Source organism: Pristis pectinata, chromosome 11 (genome assembly GCF_009764475.1).
Source record: "Pristis pectinata isolate sPriPec2 chromosome 11, sPriPec2.1.pri, whole genome shotgun sequence".
NCBI classification, from domain to species: domain Eukaryota; kingdom Metazoa; phylum Chordata; class Chondrichthyes; order Rhinopristiformes; family Pristidae; genus Pristis; species Pristis pectinata.
Genome location: NC_067415.1, coordinates 57,061,101 through 57,079,260, shown reverse-complemented (window position 1 = coordinate 57,079,260; position 18,160 = coordinate 57,061,101). Strand labels below are relative to the sequence as shown.

Here is an 18,160-nt window from a genome sequence, read left to right as displayed (position 1 = left end):
TGGCCATTCCTGGAGTGTGTTTTTGCAGAAAATTAGCAGAGACCTGCAAACCAGGACATAGTTGAGCTTTGACAGTGAAGCCCTTGAAGAGATGCCGGAAAAATGTGCAATATCTTTCCTGATATTTTGCTTATTATCATGCATTTACATTCATGGAGGTCCGCTGCACTCCCTTCAACATAGCCAATAAATACCTCAGCACTGATCCTAGCAGATAGAATCTGCATAGTTTCTATTAGTGACAAGCAAACAATACACTGGATGATTAACCAGCTCTAAAAGCTATTCAAAATACTTATTTTCAAAGCGGGTTTATGGACTGTACATGCAATGAGCAATTATTATACATGAACACAAATGGTTTTGAATAGCAATAAAGCCTCAAACTTAATGGCCCAGGCTGTCCTGCAAGGTTGCACCAAAACAATGTTGTAAAGTTTACAATAGAATATTTTAAAAATTGAGGAAATTTAAGGATTTACATTGGTTTTTAAACTATGTGGGTGCTTGCAATGTTTTGTGACAATTCATTAAAACATACATCTTAATTCACATTATTCCACACACACAAGACAATAGTGTGCTTAAATGTCCTAATCTTGCTCTAGATCTTTGCAGTAGACTTAACCAAAGACACCTGGGTTCAGCAGGGACCCAAGTTACTATGATGTTTTAAGAGAAGATTCTTATTTCCACACATACTGTTCTGCATCATTGTAAGTGTTAAAGAAAGTGAAAAGCTGTCATAATCATATTTCTTTGTACATGGCTGGTGTACAAATATAATGTTTTTTTTTATTTTTTTAAACTTACAGTGTGGTAACAGGCCCTTCCGGCCCAACAAGTCCACGCCACCCATTTTAAACCCAAATTAACCTACCCATATGTCTTTGAAATGTGGGAGGAAACTGGAGCACCTGGAGGAAACCCACGCAGACACGGGAGAATGTACAAACTCCTTACAGACAGTGATGGGAATCGAACCCGAATCGCTGGCGCTGTAATAGCATCGCACTAACCACTACACTACGTGTAGCTTCAAACCATAATTTTCTAATATTAATGAAAGCAATATTTCTGCACTTTCCTTGGTTTAGATTCCACAAGCCCGTTTTCATAGTTGGCAAATAATCTGGTGTATGTTAGTGAAAAATGTGGACAATTTTGGCATGAGTACTGATTGGTGAACAACACAGTGTCTTCCTTGGCATATATTTCAATTTGCACCAGTCCAAGAGACTCCAAGCTGGGTACAAGTCCCAAAGGACTGAGGTACTCTTCACTCATCATTGTAGGAAACTTACAGGCAGTAAATCTCAGTTATTTGTTACATTCAAAGCCAGAGGCCTCATTTCTGCTTGGCAGACTCATGGCTCTGTTATCACACTAACTTACAAATATATCTTTAATCCATTTATTTCTACTAAATTTAGATTTATAGGTCATGTTGATATTAAATTTCCAACTTCCACCGCTATGCAATTAAACAGAGCCTATAACTGTGAGCAAATAACTGACAGTAGTAAACATTTGCAAGAGTGATTGGATCTAATTATAAAAGGTTGAGAACAAAACTTTCTCAAGCACTGCCAATATATCAATGCATTCCACCCATATTCACTGCATAACCAAATTGTAAAATGGTTCTATGAAATATCTGTGACAGTAAATTTTTGAAAATGCAATTTTTAAAGGTGCATAAATTGGTAAGAATTGAAATAATAATAAAATGAGATGCAACAATAAAGTGCAATACATGTCATCTCTATTATAAAGCTAGGTCTACTGAAGCCAGAATAGAGAGCACAAATAGAAAAATTCTCAACTGTTGTATTTCCCCATGCGTAGTCATGTTCTCAGGAATCCCTTTGGCCAAAAGCCAATTGAAAAGGTACAGAAAACTATTGTTTGAGAGAAGACATCTGAATTCTTTGCCTATCATGATAAAAGACTTCAACAAGTACATTTGGAGTTTCAAAGCCACCACTTTGATGTAAAAGACTTATGGGCCTTGTACAAAACAAGAACTTGAAGTTATATTGGCTGTCATCCCAGTTTTTATTCCTTTTTTCTCTCGTTTGTAAGAACCATGAGTTGGCAAAGGTGAAATAAAATAGAATGATTTAAACTGGTGACACACCAACCCAACTGCCACTGAAACATGCTCCAGAAAGTTAAAATAAATTGCTATGGGTTTGTGATAAGGGCACAGTGGTTCTGAAATAAAGCCTGACATTCAGCAGAAAAGCTCTGACCTAGTCAAATAAACTAGCTGCTTTCCACACAATAAAATAGATAGGATCAAACCAAATAAAGATATTTAGCTGTTTACAAGTAGAACTGAAGGATGCTTTCTTACAATCCATGTGGAGAGCCAAACAATTCCAAATAAGCTTGAATGCATTTTCCTTAAAAAAAAGCAATTCAGTATTCAGAGCTAGGATTTTAGTGGAAGTATTCTGCAAGCATATAACCAGCCTACAGGGCTGATGGGGAAAGGGTCTGGACATGATTCCAGCACTCTCAGCTCCTACAAGCTGCAATCTGGCAGAGGTCCCAAGCCCTAGACTGTAAAGTGGTGGCTGCTGAAATGGATCTGTGTTTACCTTGTTGAGTTACTATACAATTACTTCATGCATCGACTGTCAACAGTTAGAATACAAATTAAGTTCCAGTGGTGAGACAAAAAGACCTCAAAATCCAAAAGAATGCACTTATATAAATCATCTATATAAATTAGTATTACAACAAGCATTCTTCAGCATATCAAAAATCAATGTGGTTAAGAAAATTAAACCTATTAAATATTCTTAGATAAACACAGTTATTATTCTTCCTAAAGTCCTGCAGATGCTTTCTTAAATTGATCTGCCAAACCAAACTGTTTATTTTTAGTGTGCTTGCTTATCAGGTTAATAAAGACCAAATGCTTGAAATTCACAGGGGGTTTCACAAGATTAGTGCTTGATACAATATGCATTTGATGTTGAAGTCTTTGAATAACTGGATGATACATAAAACAAGTTTGAATCATAATTGCTAATTTTGACTCGAACTGTAAGTATATTTTAGACATGAAGTAATCTAGCCTTTAAACATGTATAATATTCTGTTTGGTACAAACAACATTAAAAATGTTTATACTGTCAATGAGTATGAGTTAAAAATAATGATTACTGATTTCTTTCAAATGGCCAAACTGGCCAAATAATATTTAATTCCTTTACAGCAAGCTGACTTAAGATTTTGGATACTCTATATGGCAAGTTTAAATTGCTCTGTTACTGATAACATACTGATGCTATCAACTCAAATTATACACATAACATACTCAGATCACCTGTTATGGTTAGAGAAGGGCCATCAAGATAGCATTGATGTACATAATTTTATCTCCATTGTTTCCTTGACAAGACCACAGAGTAATCCTGTAGAATATCTGATTAGGATAATCAAACAGAGCCTGGGGAACAGTCCATTGGTAATTATTTTAACTTTTGCAGTTAGGCTGTTATAGCAATTTCAAACAGCCCTGCTAAAAAATGCACATTTCAAGATTTCAAGAAGTAAAACTTGTTATTCGTCATAGCTTGCTCCCTGTAACAAAGTGAATATCTTGTGAGCTGCCCTGACCAAATGTAGTCAATAAGGTTAATTCAAAAGTATTTGGATAAGATTTGCTCAGAGGAGAAAGAATAGGTGTTATAATATTTTCAGGAAACAAACTGAGTAAAGCAAGCTTTCATATCAATGAGTTAAGATTAAAAAAGGATTCAGAGAAAGGTTCCACAGTGGATGATGAGTTAATGCAAAAAGAATTCATCCAACCAGTAAAAATACTTCTCTGGAACTTTGTCATCTTAATTTTTAATGCCTATAATGTTGTTTAATGGAGATATCCAAATACTTATAGTCAAGGTGCTATCTGGGCAAGAAAGTATTTCTAATTCTGCTCCTGAAGAAAGCTGCCTTCAATGTTAAATCAACCATCAACACTTCACTAACAGTCTTAATAACAAATGCTTAGAAGTTTTCTTCTGCTTAATTTCATTCTTCCCTTGGAGAATGTCTGATTTCTAGTTACAAAACTAAATCTAAAACTAAGCCTCCATCTGCATATGCAATAATAATTCATCAGAAAATCTCTGGTGAAACCTACTCATTCTGCCTGTTCAGTGATATTGTTTGTTCTGGTAAAGGTGGAACACTAAATAATTTTCACAATGGCATGAAGTTTTCTGTCAATCTTTTGCATAGGTTGGTTTTTCCAACAAGAGCAGTTATCAGAAATGCTGAGAACGGACAAGATTGCCTGGTGGTATTACTCGTCAGATTCCAACATTATTCACAAGCCTCTACATTTTAGCACAACAACCAAATGGAGAATTTAAGGCTCTCTTTTTCAAAACGTTTATAGAAATTATGAGTTTTGCTTTAAACTACACTCTCATTGAAAGATATGTTCACAGAATAGTCTAAACAACTTCCTCTATGCATACAATTACTAATAAAATGATGTTATATTTCTTCTTGAGATTGCTTTGTTAAGAAATTTTGAAGTTTACTGATACTAACTTAGTGGTTCATTATTCAATGAATAGCTGAGCTATACCAAAAAGGTTCCAAGCTTTGATTCTTGGTCTACAGTGAGTTTGTCAATCTTAATTGAGTGTGATTAAGCTGTTGCACTTGTTCTTCAATGTCCCTGAGTTTAGGGGAGTAAAATTAGCCATCTTTACCCCACTAGCCCCAGTGATTAATGGGGCAGGGCAGATCAATTTCTTGCCCCAACTTACCTTCAAGGCTCACAGATAAATAATAGGCACAGAAGAGTTAAAAGTACCATGTTCCACAGCACAAGAACAAAAGGTAATGAGCTAAGAGAAATAATGAAGATTATTGAAGGCAAAAGAATGATTTGTGTTTTTTTTCTTATACTTCCACAGTGGCCAGGAAACCTGAAGTTATCAGTGGAATCTCATTTAAGTTTCTCACAAATAGAAGCTATTTGAAACTTGCTTGTAAATGTGAATCTTCATGTAAATAAATTCTGTGACTGTCTAAAAGTTCTGTTCTATAAAACTCCTTCCAAGTGGCACAAGATTGGTTCATCTTGCTGACATACTCATTAGCAGCCAATAAAACATTTGTCACTAGCTTGTACCTGCAGGGATCCTGAGATGCTCCCAAAGCCCAGTTGTATTTCCTTTTTTTCTCCCAAAGCCTCTTAAGATTGAACAAAGGGACAAAATTTAAGCAAAATCAAAAGGACCTTTTTACTTCTACACAGATTTTGTGCATTTCCCCACCTTCAAAATCTCTTTGGTACAGAATTTAAATTTATTTTACAGAAAGATTATACATCTGACATTTGATATTTCATTTAGTCTTCCTCCTCATTTCCTGAGACAGCTGGATATACTTATTAGGATCATGGGGGAAACTCATTGCCTTGAATACCAAAGATCAATCCATTTCTGTTGGGAGGGAAGCAGTACTTGGAGGAACGTAGTTAACAGAGTAGTGCAGGGACAATGTGGTGTGTTTATCTTTGCCTTTCTCATGGAGGGATAGACCAAAGCCTGTGCCTGAAAGATGGCTGCATCAAAAGCACTGTGTTTTCCTTTCAGATAACCTCAGACCCACCAATTCTTGCATGTTCTGTTGCTACTCAGCATGTTACTCTCTGTGGCATAAATAGATGAAAGAAACAATCTCAAAGTGAGCTTAAACCAACAGAATAGCTACTGCTGGGCCAGGAGGAAAAAAAAGTCTCTTGACTAACCCATGGTACAAGCTGAAGCTTGAGGCATGCGGGACTTCAATAAAGCAGCAAATTAAATCTACCTTTTTCATATTACACACAATGAATGAACAAGAACTGAGCAGCTTTTCTTTACCATCCTCCAGCCCAAGCCTGAAAATACAAGCCCTTTATACATCCTAATCCTAACCTACCCTTCTCGAGCAAAATACTCAACAGCTCTGAACACTGCTTCCCTCCTTTCTCTTTCAAATCACAGTGATAGATGTGTCAGTCTGGACATGAACAAAATCTATATGTTGCCTTGGCAACGCTAGTTCCCACTTATATTTTGTACATAAAATGGTTGCATCACCTTACTACTTATCAGAGTGGAATGGACTGGTGCTTTTCTTTTGGAAAAATTGGACTAGCAGACCTGATTTCTGCTAGATTTGGATTTTCATATTCTGTCCATGCTTTACATTGCTAGTTTTAGCTTCAGCATAAAAAGTTTATTGTCAATACTAAGACTTTCTCTAAAATTTCTACTCCACATTTAAAAAAAGGTTCTCTGAAGAAAACACACAGATGCATTTACAAGAGAACATACAATGTGTCAAACAAGTCATGTCCATAATCTACAAATATCTACATCAATCTAGGGAAGCTAAATGAAAAATTCAGCAACTTAAAACTGTTTTTCTCTTCAGAGATGATGCCTGATCAGCAATTTTTGTTTTATTTTATTTCCAGTATTTTGCCTTTGAGTTATAGAAACTGGATTTAGTTTCATTTTAGTCAAACATTTCTCAGCCTTTCTTCAATAAGGCATAGCAGGGGGAACAAAAACCATATCTGCAGGGAGGGAAGGGTGAATTATTACTGCTTATCTCTCAGTTGCTTAGAATACCTGTGCAACAATTCTTCTACTGTACAAGGTTTATACATAAATATTTGGCTTTAAAATATAGAAATTCAACGAAATGTTTATGACACATGGTTAATCAAGATACACCAGATTATGAAGAAAAAACTCAGCTGTCATGACCAAAGGGTTTCTCTGTTGTTTACCGTTCATGCACAAAATTATCCAACATCAAAAGGCAGTTTTAGCCAAACCCAACTTCAACAATGAGGCCACTGAAGTTGCATTTTCCTTTGTTCTTTCCTCCTTTGTCAATTACAACAAAATTATATGATGTTCTGCACCCATACAAGTACTGTCAGCATTCCTTCAATATTACATAATTTGAATCAACACTCTGTTGCATAAATTATATGCAAACCTCTTCAGTAAAAAGCTGACTGACAAGTTCTCCTTCACATGGCAGGAACTTAAATTTCATTGATTTGACAGGATATTTTAAATTAATATCTATTTTATACTTTCAGATCAGGAAATCTTTCATTACTGGAATGGGGTTGGGGGATGTGATAGAATGAATGACTTTGTACCACAACCCAACTTTCCAATGAGAGGTCAACAGCCATACTTCATAAATGAACATTTTTTGGGACACTTTAATAGATGTAGATCGGTTCTGGAACAGTAAGCAGATTGGTACAGTATCTTTCCCATGACTGATCTCAAATTAGGTAGGATTGAGAAATATGTTTTCATATTTGCCAAAATTAAAATTCCTCAGGGGTTAAGTACAAGGGTGGGGGTGCAATGTCTGAAAACAGGCTTCTCTTGTTTTTTTTTGCTTTAAGGCAGCTGCACTTTCTGTATTCCCATGGTCTCTTACAAAGAACATGGGACAAAATTCACTGCAATGAGGCTTTATTTTAGCAAGACCAGATTTGTTTGTCATTCTCCTTTAATGGGTATTTACAACTACTCATAACACTTCCAGCTGATTCCCATGTACAGTACTTTGTAGTGATTTATTTTATCAAATTATTGCTTTCTTCACAAGAGTACAACAACTTAAGTTTCTCCTGACAATAACACATTGGCCTGATGTTAATAAGCACAGCAACACTTTCAAAAAGCAGCATAAATCACTGCAGAACTGAAAACCCACCATTCTTTTTAAGAACACCAAAGGCACCAAGACAATAATGTACTGTCATTGTCACGTAATGTAAAGTCCAATCATCTATCCAAACTATCACACACCATTGTGACGCAAAGGAATGGCAAAATTGCAAGGTCAGTAGTCTTAGTCCAACATTCATATTAAATGTGACTTCTCCTGGAATTTAACTTAAGTCTACCTGTTTAAAAACAATTCAAGGAACTTTTTATAAGTTTCATTTTCCAGAATATTCAATTTAGTTAATAAAGTTTTGTTAATGTGCATATGTAAGGCACTTCCAATTATACCAGGTAAATGCATGTCATTTTTTCTTCCTTTATCGATTCCCAAATACTAAAGCAAGATAATCCCAGATATGATTGCAATGCTTAATTCTGGGCTTTACTACAAACACAAATATATAGTTAGGAGCAGGAGTCGACTACTCAGCTTCTTAAGCCTGCACTGCCATTCAATAAAATCATGGCTGATCTCGTTGTAATCTAACTCTGCTTTCCCATCAAGCCATGATAACTTTTCACCTACTTGCATCAGGGGCTTCTCTGCTTCTGCCATAAAAATATTCTAAGGCTCTGAGGAAGAGAGTTCCAAAGACTCACAACCCTCTGAGTGAAAAAAACTCAACTCCTCTCTGTTTTAAATGGGCGTGCCCTTGTTTTTAAAGTAACTGCTAATTCTACATTCTCTCACAAGATGAAATATCTTCTCCACATTTACCCTGTCAAAAATCTTCGGGACCTTTTATATTTCAATGAAGTCCCCTCTTACTCTTCTAACCTCCAACAGATACCAAGCCTAAAGACCGTCAATATGTGCCCATTTACCTACAAAAGAGAAAGGTATAATACAAGACACTGCTTTGTATCAACGATCTTCTTGAAAGAGCTCTTCGTAGAATATGATCTAAAATCTAAAAAAAGTATGTTCTGATACATGAGATTTAATATTTCATTTGATGCTTTGTATAGATGAATTTATTACTAGCACGTCAAGCCATTTAGAATTTGCATGATAGTTTTGCACAATATCATTCCCTAGTCCATTTATGTTCACAGATGTTACAATGTACAAATTGAGATTCTCTGTTCCTGAAATCTGATTTTATCAATGTGTTTCTTGCCCAGTGTATTCTTCATACCTTAAGCAACTAATTAATGATGAAACATAACGAAGTTTGATAAAGAGAAGAGATTGGGTACAGCAGTCATTAGCATTCAGGAACTAGAACTTTTATTTAATTAAGACTGCAAAGAAAGGAACTTTCTCAAGTAACTAGAACCATGTGCGCAATACATTTCCAAACCATTTTTTATCTCAGTATATCTCAAACCACCTGATTTTCTTGCTGTTTTAAAAAGTTATGTTCTTCTAAACTTCATAATATTTGCAAGAGTGTGTTTTTACATCTCCATTCATAAGGAGGCTACCTAAAACTTGTGGAGGTTGGGATGTAGCTTTTAAAGTTAGTGACATGCTTAAGTGACCTTTCTTTAAGTGGAGACCTAGATAATCTGATCTTTGCCCACATCACACATGCTTTTACTAACAGAGGCTAATATATAGCAATCAGAAGTGGGACCCTGGTTCTTTCTCCTCCCGGCCCAGGGGCGCAGAGTAAATAGGAGCACCCCATTGCTCTACCTGTGATGTGCAGTGTGTTTACTCACTTAGACAAACCGCCATAGAGCCTGACAATGCAAAACTATTCAATTGCAGATAAGAACATGTTAATACTAAACATACAACTGGTAGGAATGAATCACCAGGGCTATGTGAGGTAGGTGACAGTGAACCGAGAATATGTTCATTGACCAAAACCAAAACAGTATTTTATTCTGCCATCGAATAGCCACATCAGAGCACAACACTCTCTAGTTAAATTATGCCTGAGAATGTAAAAGGCCTCAACAGCATAGATGCTAATGTTGTCTTCAAACTGCAAATGGAATAGCTTGTCAACCAAAAGCTGTCCCCTCTGAAAAGTGCCATGCTTCTTAATGAAGTAAAATTCATTTCCTAGCCATTCCGGTTATGTGAGCAGAAAGCACAGTCTATCAGCTCAGCACCAGTGTTGATGCTTGCATTTCTCATGTTCAATGTGCCTTCAGCTGCTGCTGCTTGCTCACTAGTCTGATATCCATAGAAACAAAAAGCCTGGGTACTTTGTCTAAAATACAGACCAGTCTTTTATTTCTTTGTGGTTAGGTTTATCATGATGTAAACAGGACTATGCCCTGAATCTAGTTCTATCAAGAGTTAGTGGGGGTGTTGCCTCTATATTTGATGATTTGAATTAAACAAACAGGCTGAGGTAATATCTGCTCGGCACAGGCATTTGATGCACGTGAAATCTTACTCTCATCTTTGAATTTTCTTCAGACAGACTTTATATTTGTAAGACTGAGATTCAATGGAAAAATAATTCTACAATCAAATTTTACAGCATCCTCCACACACACTTCTCATGACAGAAATTTTAAAGAAAGGGTTTTTCACAACTAACTTAAGGAATCAAGTCAGATTCAGAAGTGCCATCAGAACAACTCCTCTCAAAGCTCTCACATAAGAAATAGATGCAGGAATAGGCCATTTAGCACTTTATGCTTGCTCTGCCATTCAATAAGATCATGCCTGATTGTTTACCTCAGCGGCACTTGCCTTTACTAACTCTACATTCCCTTGATTCCTTAATTTCTAAAAATCTATCAATCTCTTTTTTGAAAATACTCACCTTGAGAGCATGCTACCATTCCTAAAATTACCTCTGATTTAACAGATTACTTGCATTTTCTGAAATTGTGAATAATCACAGTTTGCTACCTTTGCTACGGTCCTTTTGATCGATCATATCTAAATGATTTTGTCCCTGAGCTTTCTTTGTTCATCTACTTCCCAGAGACTCATTGAACTGCAACAGAACATACTTTGCAGTAAAAAAAACTTAATTCAAAAGGAAAAATGGAAGAATATTTCTTGATAATAAAAGCTGCCCCTCTATTATCATTCCCTATCACAGGAAGGATATTAGAGAGACAAAAGAATTTAAATAATGACAGCAGGAATGAAAGAGAATGTATATAAAAAAAAGTTTTTTTTCTTGGGACAGAGAAGATTAAAAAGGGAATCTAACAGAGACTTAATGAATTATAAAGGGTTTTGTGATGAAGAAGCCTTTTAACTAACTGGTGAATGGAGAACGAGGAGGAACTGACTAACTTCGCTGATATTTTTTAACAGATGGTTATCAAAATATGGATAGCCTTTGTATGAATAACCATTGAAACAGAGGTCCTAACATCAGTTGTAAAGGAATTGGACAAGAAAAGAAAGTAAGCAAAGGATATGAGGAACAGGCACATAAATTAGATTAGGATAATATGGCCCCAAATGAATAACAAGTACAGTGGCAATGGGGCAAGTGGCCTCCTTATGTATATGGCTCTATAATCATTACAGCAATACAGTACATTTCAGAACATTAATAGAAGTGAATGGAATAACTTACGACTAAAACTTGCGTCTTTTATCTTTAAATATAGCTGAAAGAACAGAAGTAAAATTCAAATCTCTCTGTGGCTTTGTGTGGACAACAACTCGCTATCACATTAATGGCTTTTTTGTATATCAGTTAACTAATTTTTTTTAGGTGCATGCCTGTCTGGAAAATTTTAATTGTCAAAAGTTCCAGCTAATTATGATGATTTTGCCCATCTCTTGGGACTTTACTTCACCAGAGAGCTGTTGTAAAAATAACCAAACAGCAGCAATTGAATGGTAGTAAATGTTCACAGGACTTCTGCTTAAGTACAGCTTTGGGAGCAGTGCTCACTGAAACCCCCTATATTGTACCATTCTTTACTTTCAACTACCATGGAGTGCATAATATTAGTGCTCCTGAATTAGTGCATCGAATAACCTCACTGCTGTGTTAAGTCAATTCAACTTACAAAGAAATAGGGCTGAGGTGAAAGAATAGAACTTGGGCGGGGGGGGGCGGGGGGGAGAAAACTGAGAGTTTGCCATTAACCCTCATGAGTAAAATTTAAAAAACAATTCATGTAAAGAAAAATTTGTTCAATATTATACATGCTGTTTTACTATTTTATTGAACAAGTCATCTGATCATATTGTGGACTGGAAGTGTGAAACGCATTTTCATTTTTGAGTTTGATGAGAGCTACGGATTTTACCAGCTGGTCTGGTAAGGAGACAAAGTACCTTCATTGTCGGTCCTTCAGCACTGCTGAGTCTGAATCCTGAAACTTCTTATTCAACAACACTTTGGGAGTGTTGCTACAGTCAGCACTGCAGCAATTCAAGAGGGTGGCTCACCACCAGCTTAGAGATGGGCAGTAAATACTGGCCCTGGCAGGTCCCAAAAAATGAATTTAAGAAATTGCTTTTTTAAATAGTGAATTTATCAAGATTGATCTATGCTTGCTTTCATTACACTAGAACCACTTGATTAACATCACAGCAAGCAAGCAAAACTGTTCCTCTCTCTCCTCACCTGTGAGTGAACAGGCAATGAACCAATTCTTGAGCAAATGTGCCATCTAAAACAATGTGTCTATGAGCAGGATGCTCATTAATCTCAACATGCTACATGGATATTCTCTGGTGAGAGTTCATTGCATCAACCCAATGAGCTGTAGAAAATGATCAGTTCCTTAAAATGCATGAAAACACTTTCTGACACACCACAAAGCAGACTGGGCAGCTAAGACAACCCACCCTTGTCAGGCAGGTTGAAAAGCCCAGTAAACAGATGCACAGCATGAGGAAAGTATAACAACTACAAAGCAAAGTTCATATCCCTTTTGGTTTGCAGTCTCTTGTTAGACATTTCTTGGAGGTTTCATTATCTGACTTCCCACCTCCTACCACAGCCCTTAGTTTCACCTTCACTAATAAATCAAATTACTAAAATAGTGAGAATTTTATTTCGAAGTTCCTAAATGTTTTCTCTAAGTTGCTTAGAGCAGTGTCCAGGAGATTACTTCTCAATTCCATGAGATTCTGGGGCAAAACTGGAGGGTTAGTAAGTACCTCCTGCATATATTAAATAAATTAGCTGATTAACAATGATGATGTTTGACCAATACAATGCACCTTTCAAAGTTTCCAAACTGAATACAAAAATATTTTCAATGTGCAATCAGACATAATACTACAAAGATTCAGAGGGTATTATTCAATTCAGATTGCGAATTTGTTTCAAATTGTTTTGCAGAAATCTGGCAAAAATTACAACAGAATCAACCTCACCCCAGAAACTTCTGGAAAATATAGTTTTAGAAAGCTGAGAAAAATATCAGAATAAACTACAATGAGGAAAATAAAAGCTCCCAGTCAGCTACTGGTCCAGAATTCTTGTTGTGGGTTGGCTGTTTTAAGCATCTGAAGAGTGACCTCTGTAGGACTGCACTGTTTGGAGAGATCCGCATGTCTTCCCTGTGGTGAGCTAAAAGCTAAACTTCAGAAACAAGCATCCACCTTTTGACTGAAATTTCCCCTTGTATTTTTACAAGAAGGTTTCTATATGTTTTTATTTATTTAATAACTAGTGCCAGAATTTCAATCGAGAAATATTTCTTGAGTAGAGATATTAGAAAATGTAAAACTTGACAAAACGTAAATTTAATTTTCAGTTTGCAGACGGATACCTATATCTCTTGTGTTGAATGCCTGAGCTTACTTAAAGTGCATTATTCAGATAGGTTATAAAATGAATATTTAACCTCAAAATACCAAAACAAGCTAAATTTTGAATTTTGCAAACAAGATTTGCTTATATAACCGTTCCGCACAAGAAAAGCATACTTGCAAAGATTTGTGCTTTTTCTGTAAATGGAAACAGAGAATGTTATCAGGTTACCGCAATCACCAATTTGTTGCGTTAGGCCTACACAGCTCGTTTGCTACGTTCATTATAGACATTTTAAAATCTGAAATGTTCCAAATCCAACCAAATGCTTTCCATCCTAGAGTGTCCCAGAACCTAAGAATTATAAGTTGAGAAGTACTGGCTGATTCAAGCAATTTCTACACCAGCTTGTATTTGTCTACTTTTCGCGAGTGTTGTCCTTCAACCACCGAGTTATAACCACTGGTCTTGCCGACTGTCTCTGAATCAGCGACGGCTGGGGTGACCTTGGAGGAAACTGAAGAATGAATCACCTGCAATCCCCTCGCAATTTTGTTTATGGTAACTGACGCGAACACAGAGCAAGCCACCCTAAGTAGTGTTGTTGGAGTGAGACCGCGGTGCATACCCGAGGAAATAGCAGGGAGCGTCGGACTGGCTTAGAGGGAGAAATAACTGACAAATCGATTCTCTTTGGCGACTAGTCGAGCAAAGTTAGTTAGCTCGCGCCTTCTGCTCGCGGAATGTTCCTGCATTTCAATTGACCATTTCTCCCAGATAACGCTGAGCAAAAATTTGCACCTGCCGGCTAACTACTAAATGAAGCTGAAGTCACATCGGGCAAGAATGCCCGCTTGTTGGGATTTTATGAACACTTTATTTGGAGCATGTGGCGCGGTAAATGCAGGTTCCACAACTCTTTCTCTCCAACGTGCCGAAGAAAACTGCCGCAACTTTTATTGAACGAAAGTGTCACTTGGCTGAAGATAAATGGCCAGGCTGTAATGTGATTTCTCAATCAATTTTACAGTGTTTTATTCTGGTCCTAAATCTAATCCAAACCTGGGCGAGTTCGATCACCCTCCATCGATCCCTGATTTACAGCAGCAAACAGGCCCTGACCAGCAGTGCTCCTTCCTACCCATCTCCCACCTCTTTTTGGGCTGACTGCTTCTTTAAACAAGAAAACAGACGGCAGCCTCCGGAGTTTGTGTTTGAGAAAGAGGCAGAGAGAGCCCTGAAGCAAAGAACAAGCTGTATTTGGTACTCCTCGGGGTAATTAAATGCCCCGCCATCTGTGGAATGGAATAATTTCTGCATTTTATTTTTATTCTGTATTCTGCAAACAAGGATCATGAAATGTTACGGGAGCGTTAAAAGGCGTATAGCGCCATGGGGTTTGACTCTTTGGGATTTAAATAACGCTAAACATAAAAATTCTTCCTATACATAAAAAATATTCTACTCTCATTTGTGAACTGGTGCATAAATGCCGGGGGAAATTCTAAGGTAACTTTAAATTAGTGACGGGGCGAGGCTAACAACTGATTAAACTTTGAAGGGATGGGGCAGGAAAGGGCGGATAATTAACACGGTACCAGAGCTGAGCATATTTAGATTTGTCATCAAGCTTCTTATCTTAACCTGTTGTTGGTAGTTGGGACACTTCATTTACTCTAACACTTTAAACAAACATTTGCTCAATGAGTTTCAAACTAAAGATTTAACGAAACTCCGATAAGATGCTGATTCATTGAGAAGGCAGTTCCTAGGCGAACACAGATTCAGATTTAACTGTTCGTGTTTTTCATTCATGTAAAGTGATAGACTGCGCACTAAAATCTAAAAGGATCATTATCCTCCAGACGGAAGCGATGAGACGACAGCATTACAAAACAAAAACAGGCTTGGAGTAAATTTAAATTCTTCGGAGAAATGTTTTGTGCCTCCTTTCCTCTTATTTTACTAAAGGGACCAGATGCAATCTGAAACAGTGATCGGAGAATCAAATTATACTTTAGTAAGCAAGGCAGAAGAGTTTGGGGTAAGCAGGCAAAGGGACGATCACTTTATTTTGAGTTTAAATATAGTCGTCGGCCTTTATTTAATACATGCGTATCGCCCTGCAGGAACGAGGGGAGATCTCTTCAGCTCGATCTTGCACACCGACTATAACCTGCGTTCGCGATATATCAGGAATGAAGTCTGTGTAACAGATTAGATTTCCCGGAGATAATCGCCTTGCAGTAAAAATTCCGGCAAAGCCTCGGATGCTGGTTCAGTATTGGCTGCAGAACCTCATCCAACACACGAACAGGTAAAATCGCTTCACACCGCCGAACATGAGCCTGAATCCTGCACTAACGCCACCTGCTTCCTTGACCATTTGCCCGCTGCTCAGAACAGATATCGCTCCGGGGCTAAGCAGCACGTTTATTAAGAATGGGTTTGCTCCCTGCCTGGTCTCTATTTCGACCCAACTGTGCCCTCTTTCTGTCTCGCCACTCTCCTCTTCTCCCAGCCGAGTCACCCTGACAAACTGAATCTGTGCCGTAAACACTGGTCTACTTTCGATTCCCACCGCTTGTAAATTCCGCCCCTCTCTCCACACACGGTAACATTCCCCTTCGACAAATCAAGGCCAATAATAATTAAGTAACCGGCGCCCGTATAAAACGGACGGCCAACAGTTTTACCGTGCCCCGCTTCTAGCATTCTCCTCCGGCTTCAATCTAAACAAGCAACCCCCGTGTTCACCCTGACTGACTGCTCAAGCCTCCCCGGCAGTTAACTGGAGGGTCTCTTTAAATGCGATATATTGCACGTGTGTCGATTACCACATCTTTGTGATTACAATAGCACTTGAGCTCGGGGTGGGGGCGACCCTCACAGTCACTGCCACCTTGGACCGAGCTGTGCATATTTATATCATAAGACATAAAATACCGAAGTTGCAGGTGTGAAGCCTGATCAGGACCTTCACTTACTTGGGATTTGAGGAATTCCAATATATAGGTGCCAATATTTCACAGTTTGATACAGCCACCCTGCAGAAAACGCACAAAACTCCCAAATAGTATTTCCAAAGCGAGTTCCTTATCGCCATCGTCGCCGATCACTGTTCTCCGACAGTATTGGTATAAATATATATATTTTTGCCTGTCCTTGTCCTGGGTGCGACTCCTCGCAAAGGTCTCAACGGTATCCTTTTACCAAAAACACACTTTTGATCCGAGACTGCCTCGTCGAAACTTGAAATGGACCCCGGCGCTCCTGTCGCCACTGATCCACTGGGGTTGTTTGCTGAGCGGGGGTTCCGGATCTCACACTCGGCAGAATGTCCTCCTCATTCCCCTTGTGTTCCTGTAAATTGCTGCAACTCTTTTGCAGCTAGGCACTTGCTTGCATCGCAACAGCAGAATGAGCCAAAATTTCAGTTGCAACCCTTCTTTTCTCTTTTAACCTTTGCTGTTTGCGATGCCCGAGTCTGTCCGATGGGTTGTCAACAGACGTACGAGACGATGTGCGCGCATGCAAGCGCGCTCTGTGTGTTATGTGTGTGTTGTGTATGTCGCTCTGCTCCCCACTTGGTCACTTTCACGATCCAGGACGTGATGAGCTTGCTCTTTGCAAGTAAGCTTTATACCTCCCACTAACCCACCGTGAGAGCGCGCCCGCGCCTGCCACCCGTTCATTGGTCCCTCCGGCCACCTGCAGCTGTAGCTCCACCTGACTGACAGACAACACCGCGCTCTCATTGGTCGCATGAGGAGTCATTCAAGTCTTTCTGGCACCCCCCCCCCCCTTGTTACTTCGTCGGATTAAGGCTGATCTTGGTGAGTTTATTCGCAGCCTGCCTAACAGCACAGGTAACCAAATAAAACTAAGCAAATAAGCATAGCTGAAGCGTTTCTCTGTAAATCCTTACACTATTTCACTTGCACTTGATAATTGGAAGCAACGCAGTGTATCACAAATCTCATTACTGTCTTATTTGGATAATAGGAGATGGAAAGTGGGTGAGCGGTGGAAATGTCCTTTTGTCATCGCATACAGTACCCCTTCAATAAACTGGGAAAGTTTACACTTTACAATATGGTTCCCCGTGATTCCCTGTGAATTTTTCTCTAATGGAGCAATTATTGGGGGAGGGGCGGGGAAGGAGAAAGGGTTTTCACGAGTCAAACTAAATCGTTAAAATAAAAAAAACATTCATTCTCAGGGTAAATCACTGCGCCGTTCACTGAAATGCGCGGTTATGCACTATTCAGTGACTTGCTGCAGTTCCATGTTGTGCTGCTGTATCGAAGGAATGACACGCCTGGGCTGGGCACTAAATGCAATGATGTAAAGGTAGGACATGCCCGGCGCCAGCCAGGGTCCGACCGACCTTCGCCTTTTCCATGGATCCACAGCGCCCACTAGAGGTTTTACTGAACGTTTCAGAATACGTCGCCTTGATGAATTCCTGGTCTCATCGCCTTCAGTCCGGAGGCACACTCACAGCGGATCCACTGCACGGTAAACTTTTATTTTCGATGTAATATTCATCACTCAAACACTACGAAGACCCCTTTGATTTGTTCATTTAGTTTCTTTCAAACCCGTTGAAATGATTTAGTGTAGCAACTTTCGAGGTTCATGGGAACTGAACATCGGAGAAAAAAAGCTAAAGCCCAGACTTTGAACCCTTTAAGAGATCGGAGTCCTATTTACAATTTTCAC

At 38.4% G+C, this 18,160-nt stretch overlaps 1 protein-coding gene across 2 annotated transcripts in view; it reads right to left on the bottom strand.

The window, feature by feature from the left end:
* The window catches only part of LOC127576214 (ephrin-B2-like), a 50,056-nt gene extending 33,008 nt beyond the window's left edge, over positions 1–17,048 (bottom strand). Inside the window, exon 1 of one of the 2 annotated variants that reach the window (XM_052026642.1) lies at positions 16,423–17,048. In XM_052026642.1, the coding sequence (XP_051882602.1) occupies positions 16,423–16,541 (119 nt within the window). In that variant the 5' untranslated portion in view covers positions 16,542–17,048. The remainder of the gene's footprint in view (positions 1–16,422) is intronic. The other variant, XM_052026643.1, reaches the window with a different exon arrangement.
* Positions 17,049–18,160: the final 1,112 nt, after the last annotated feature.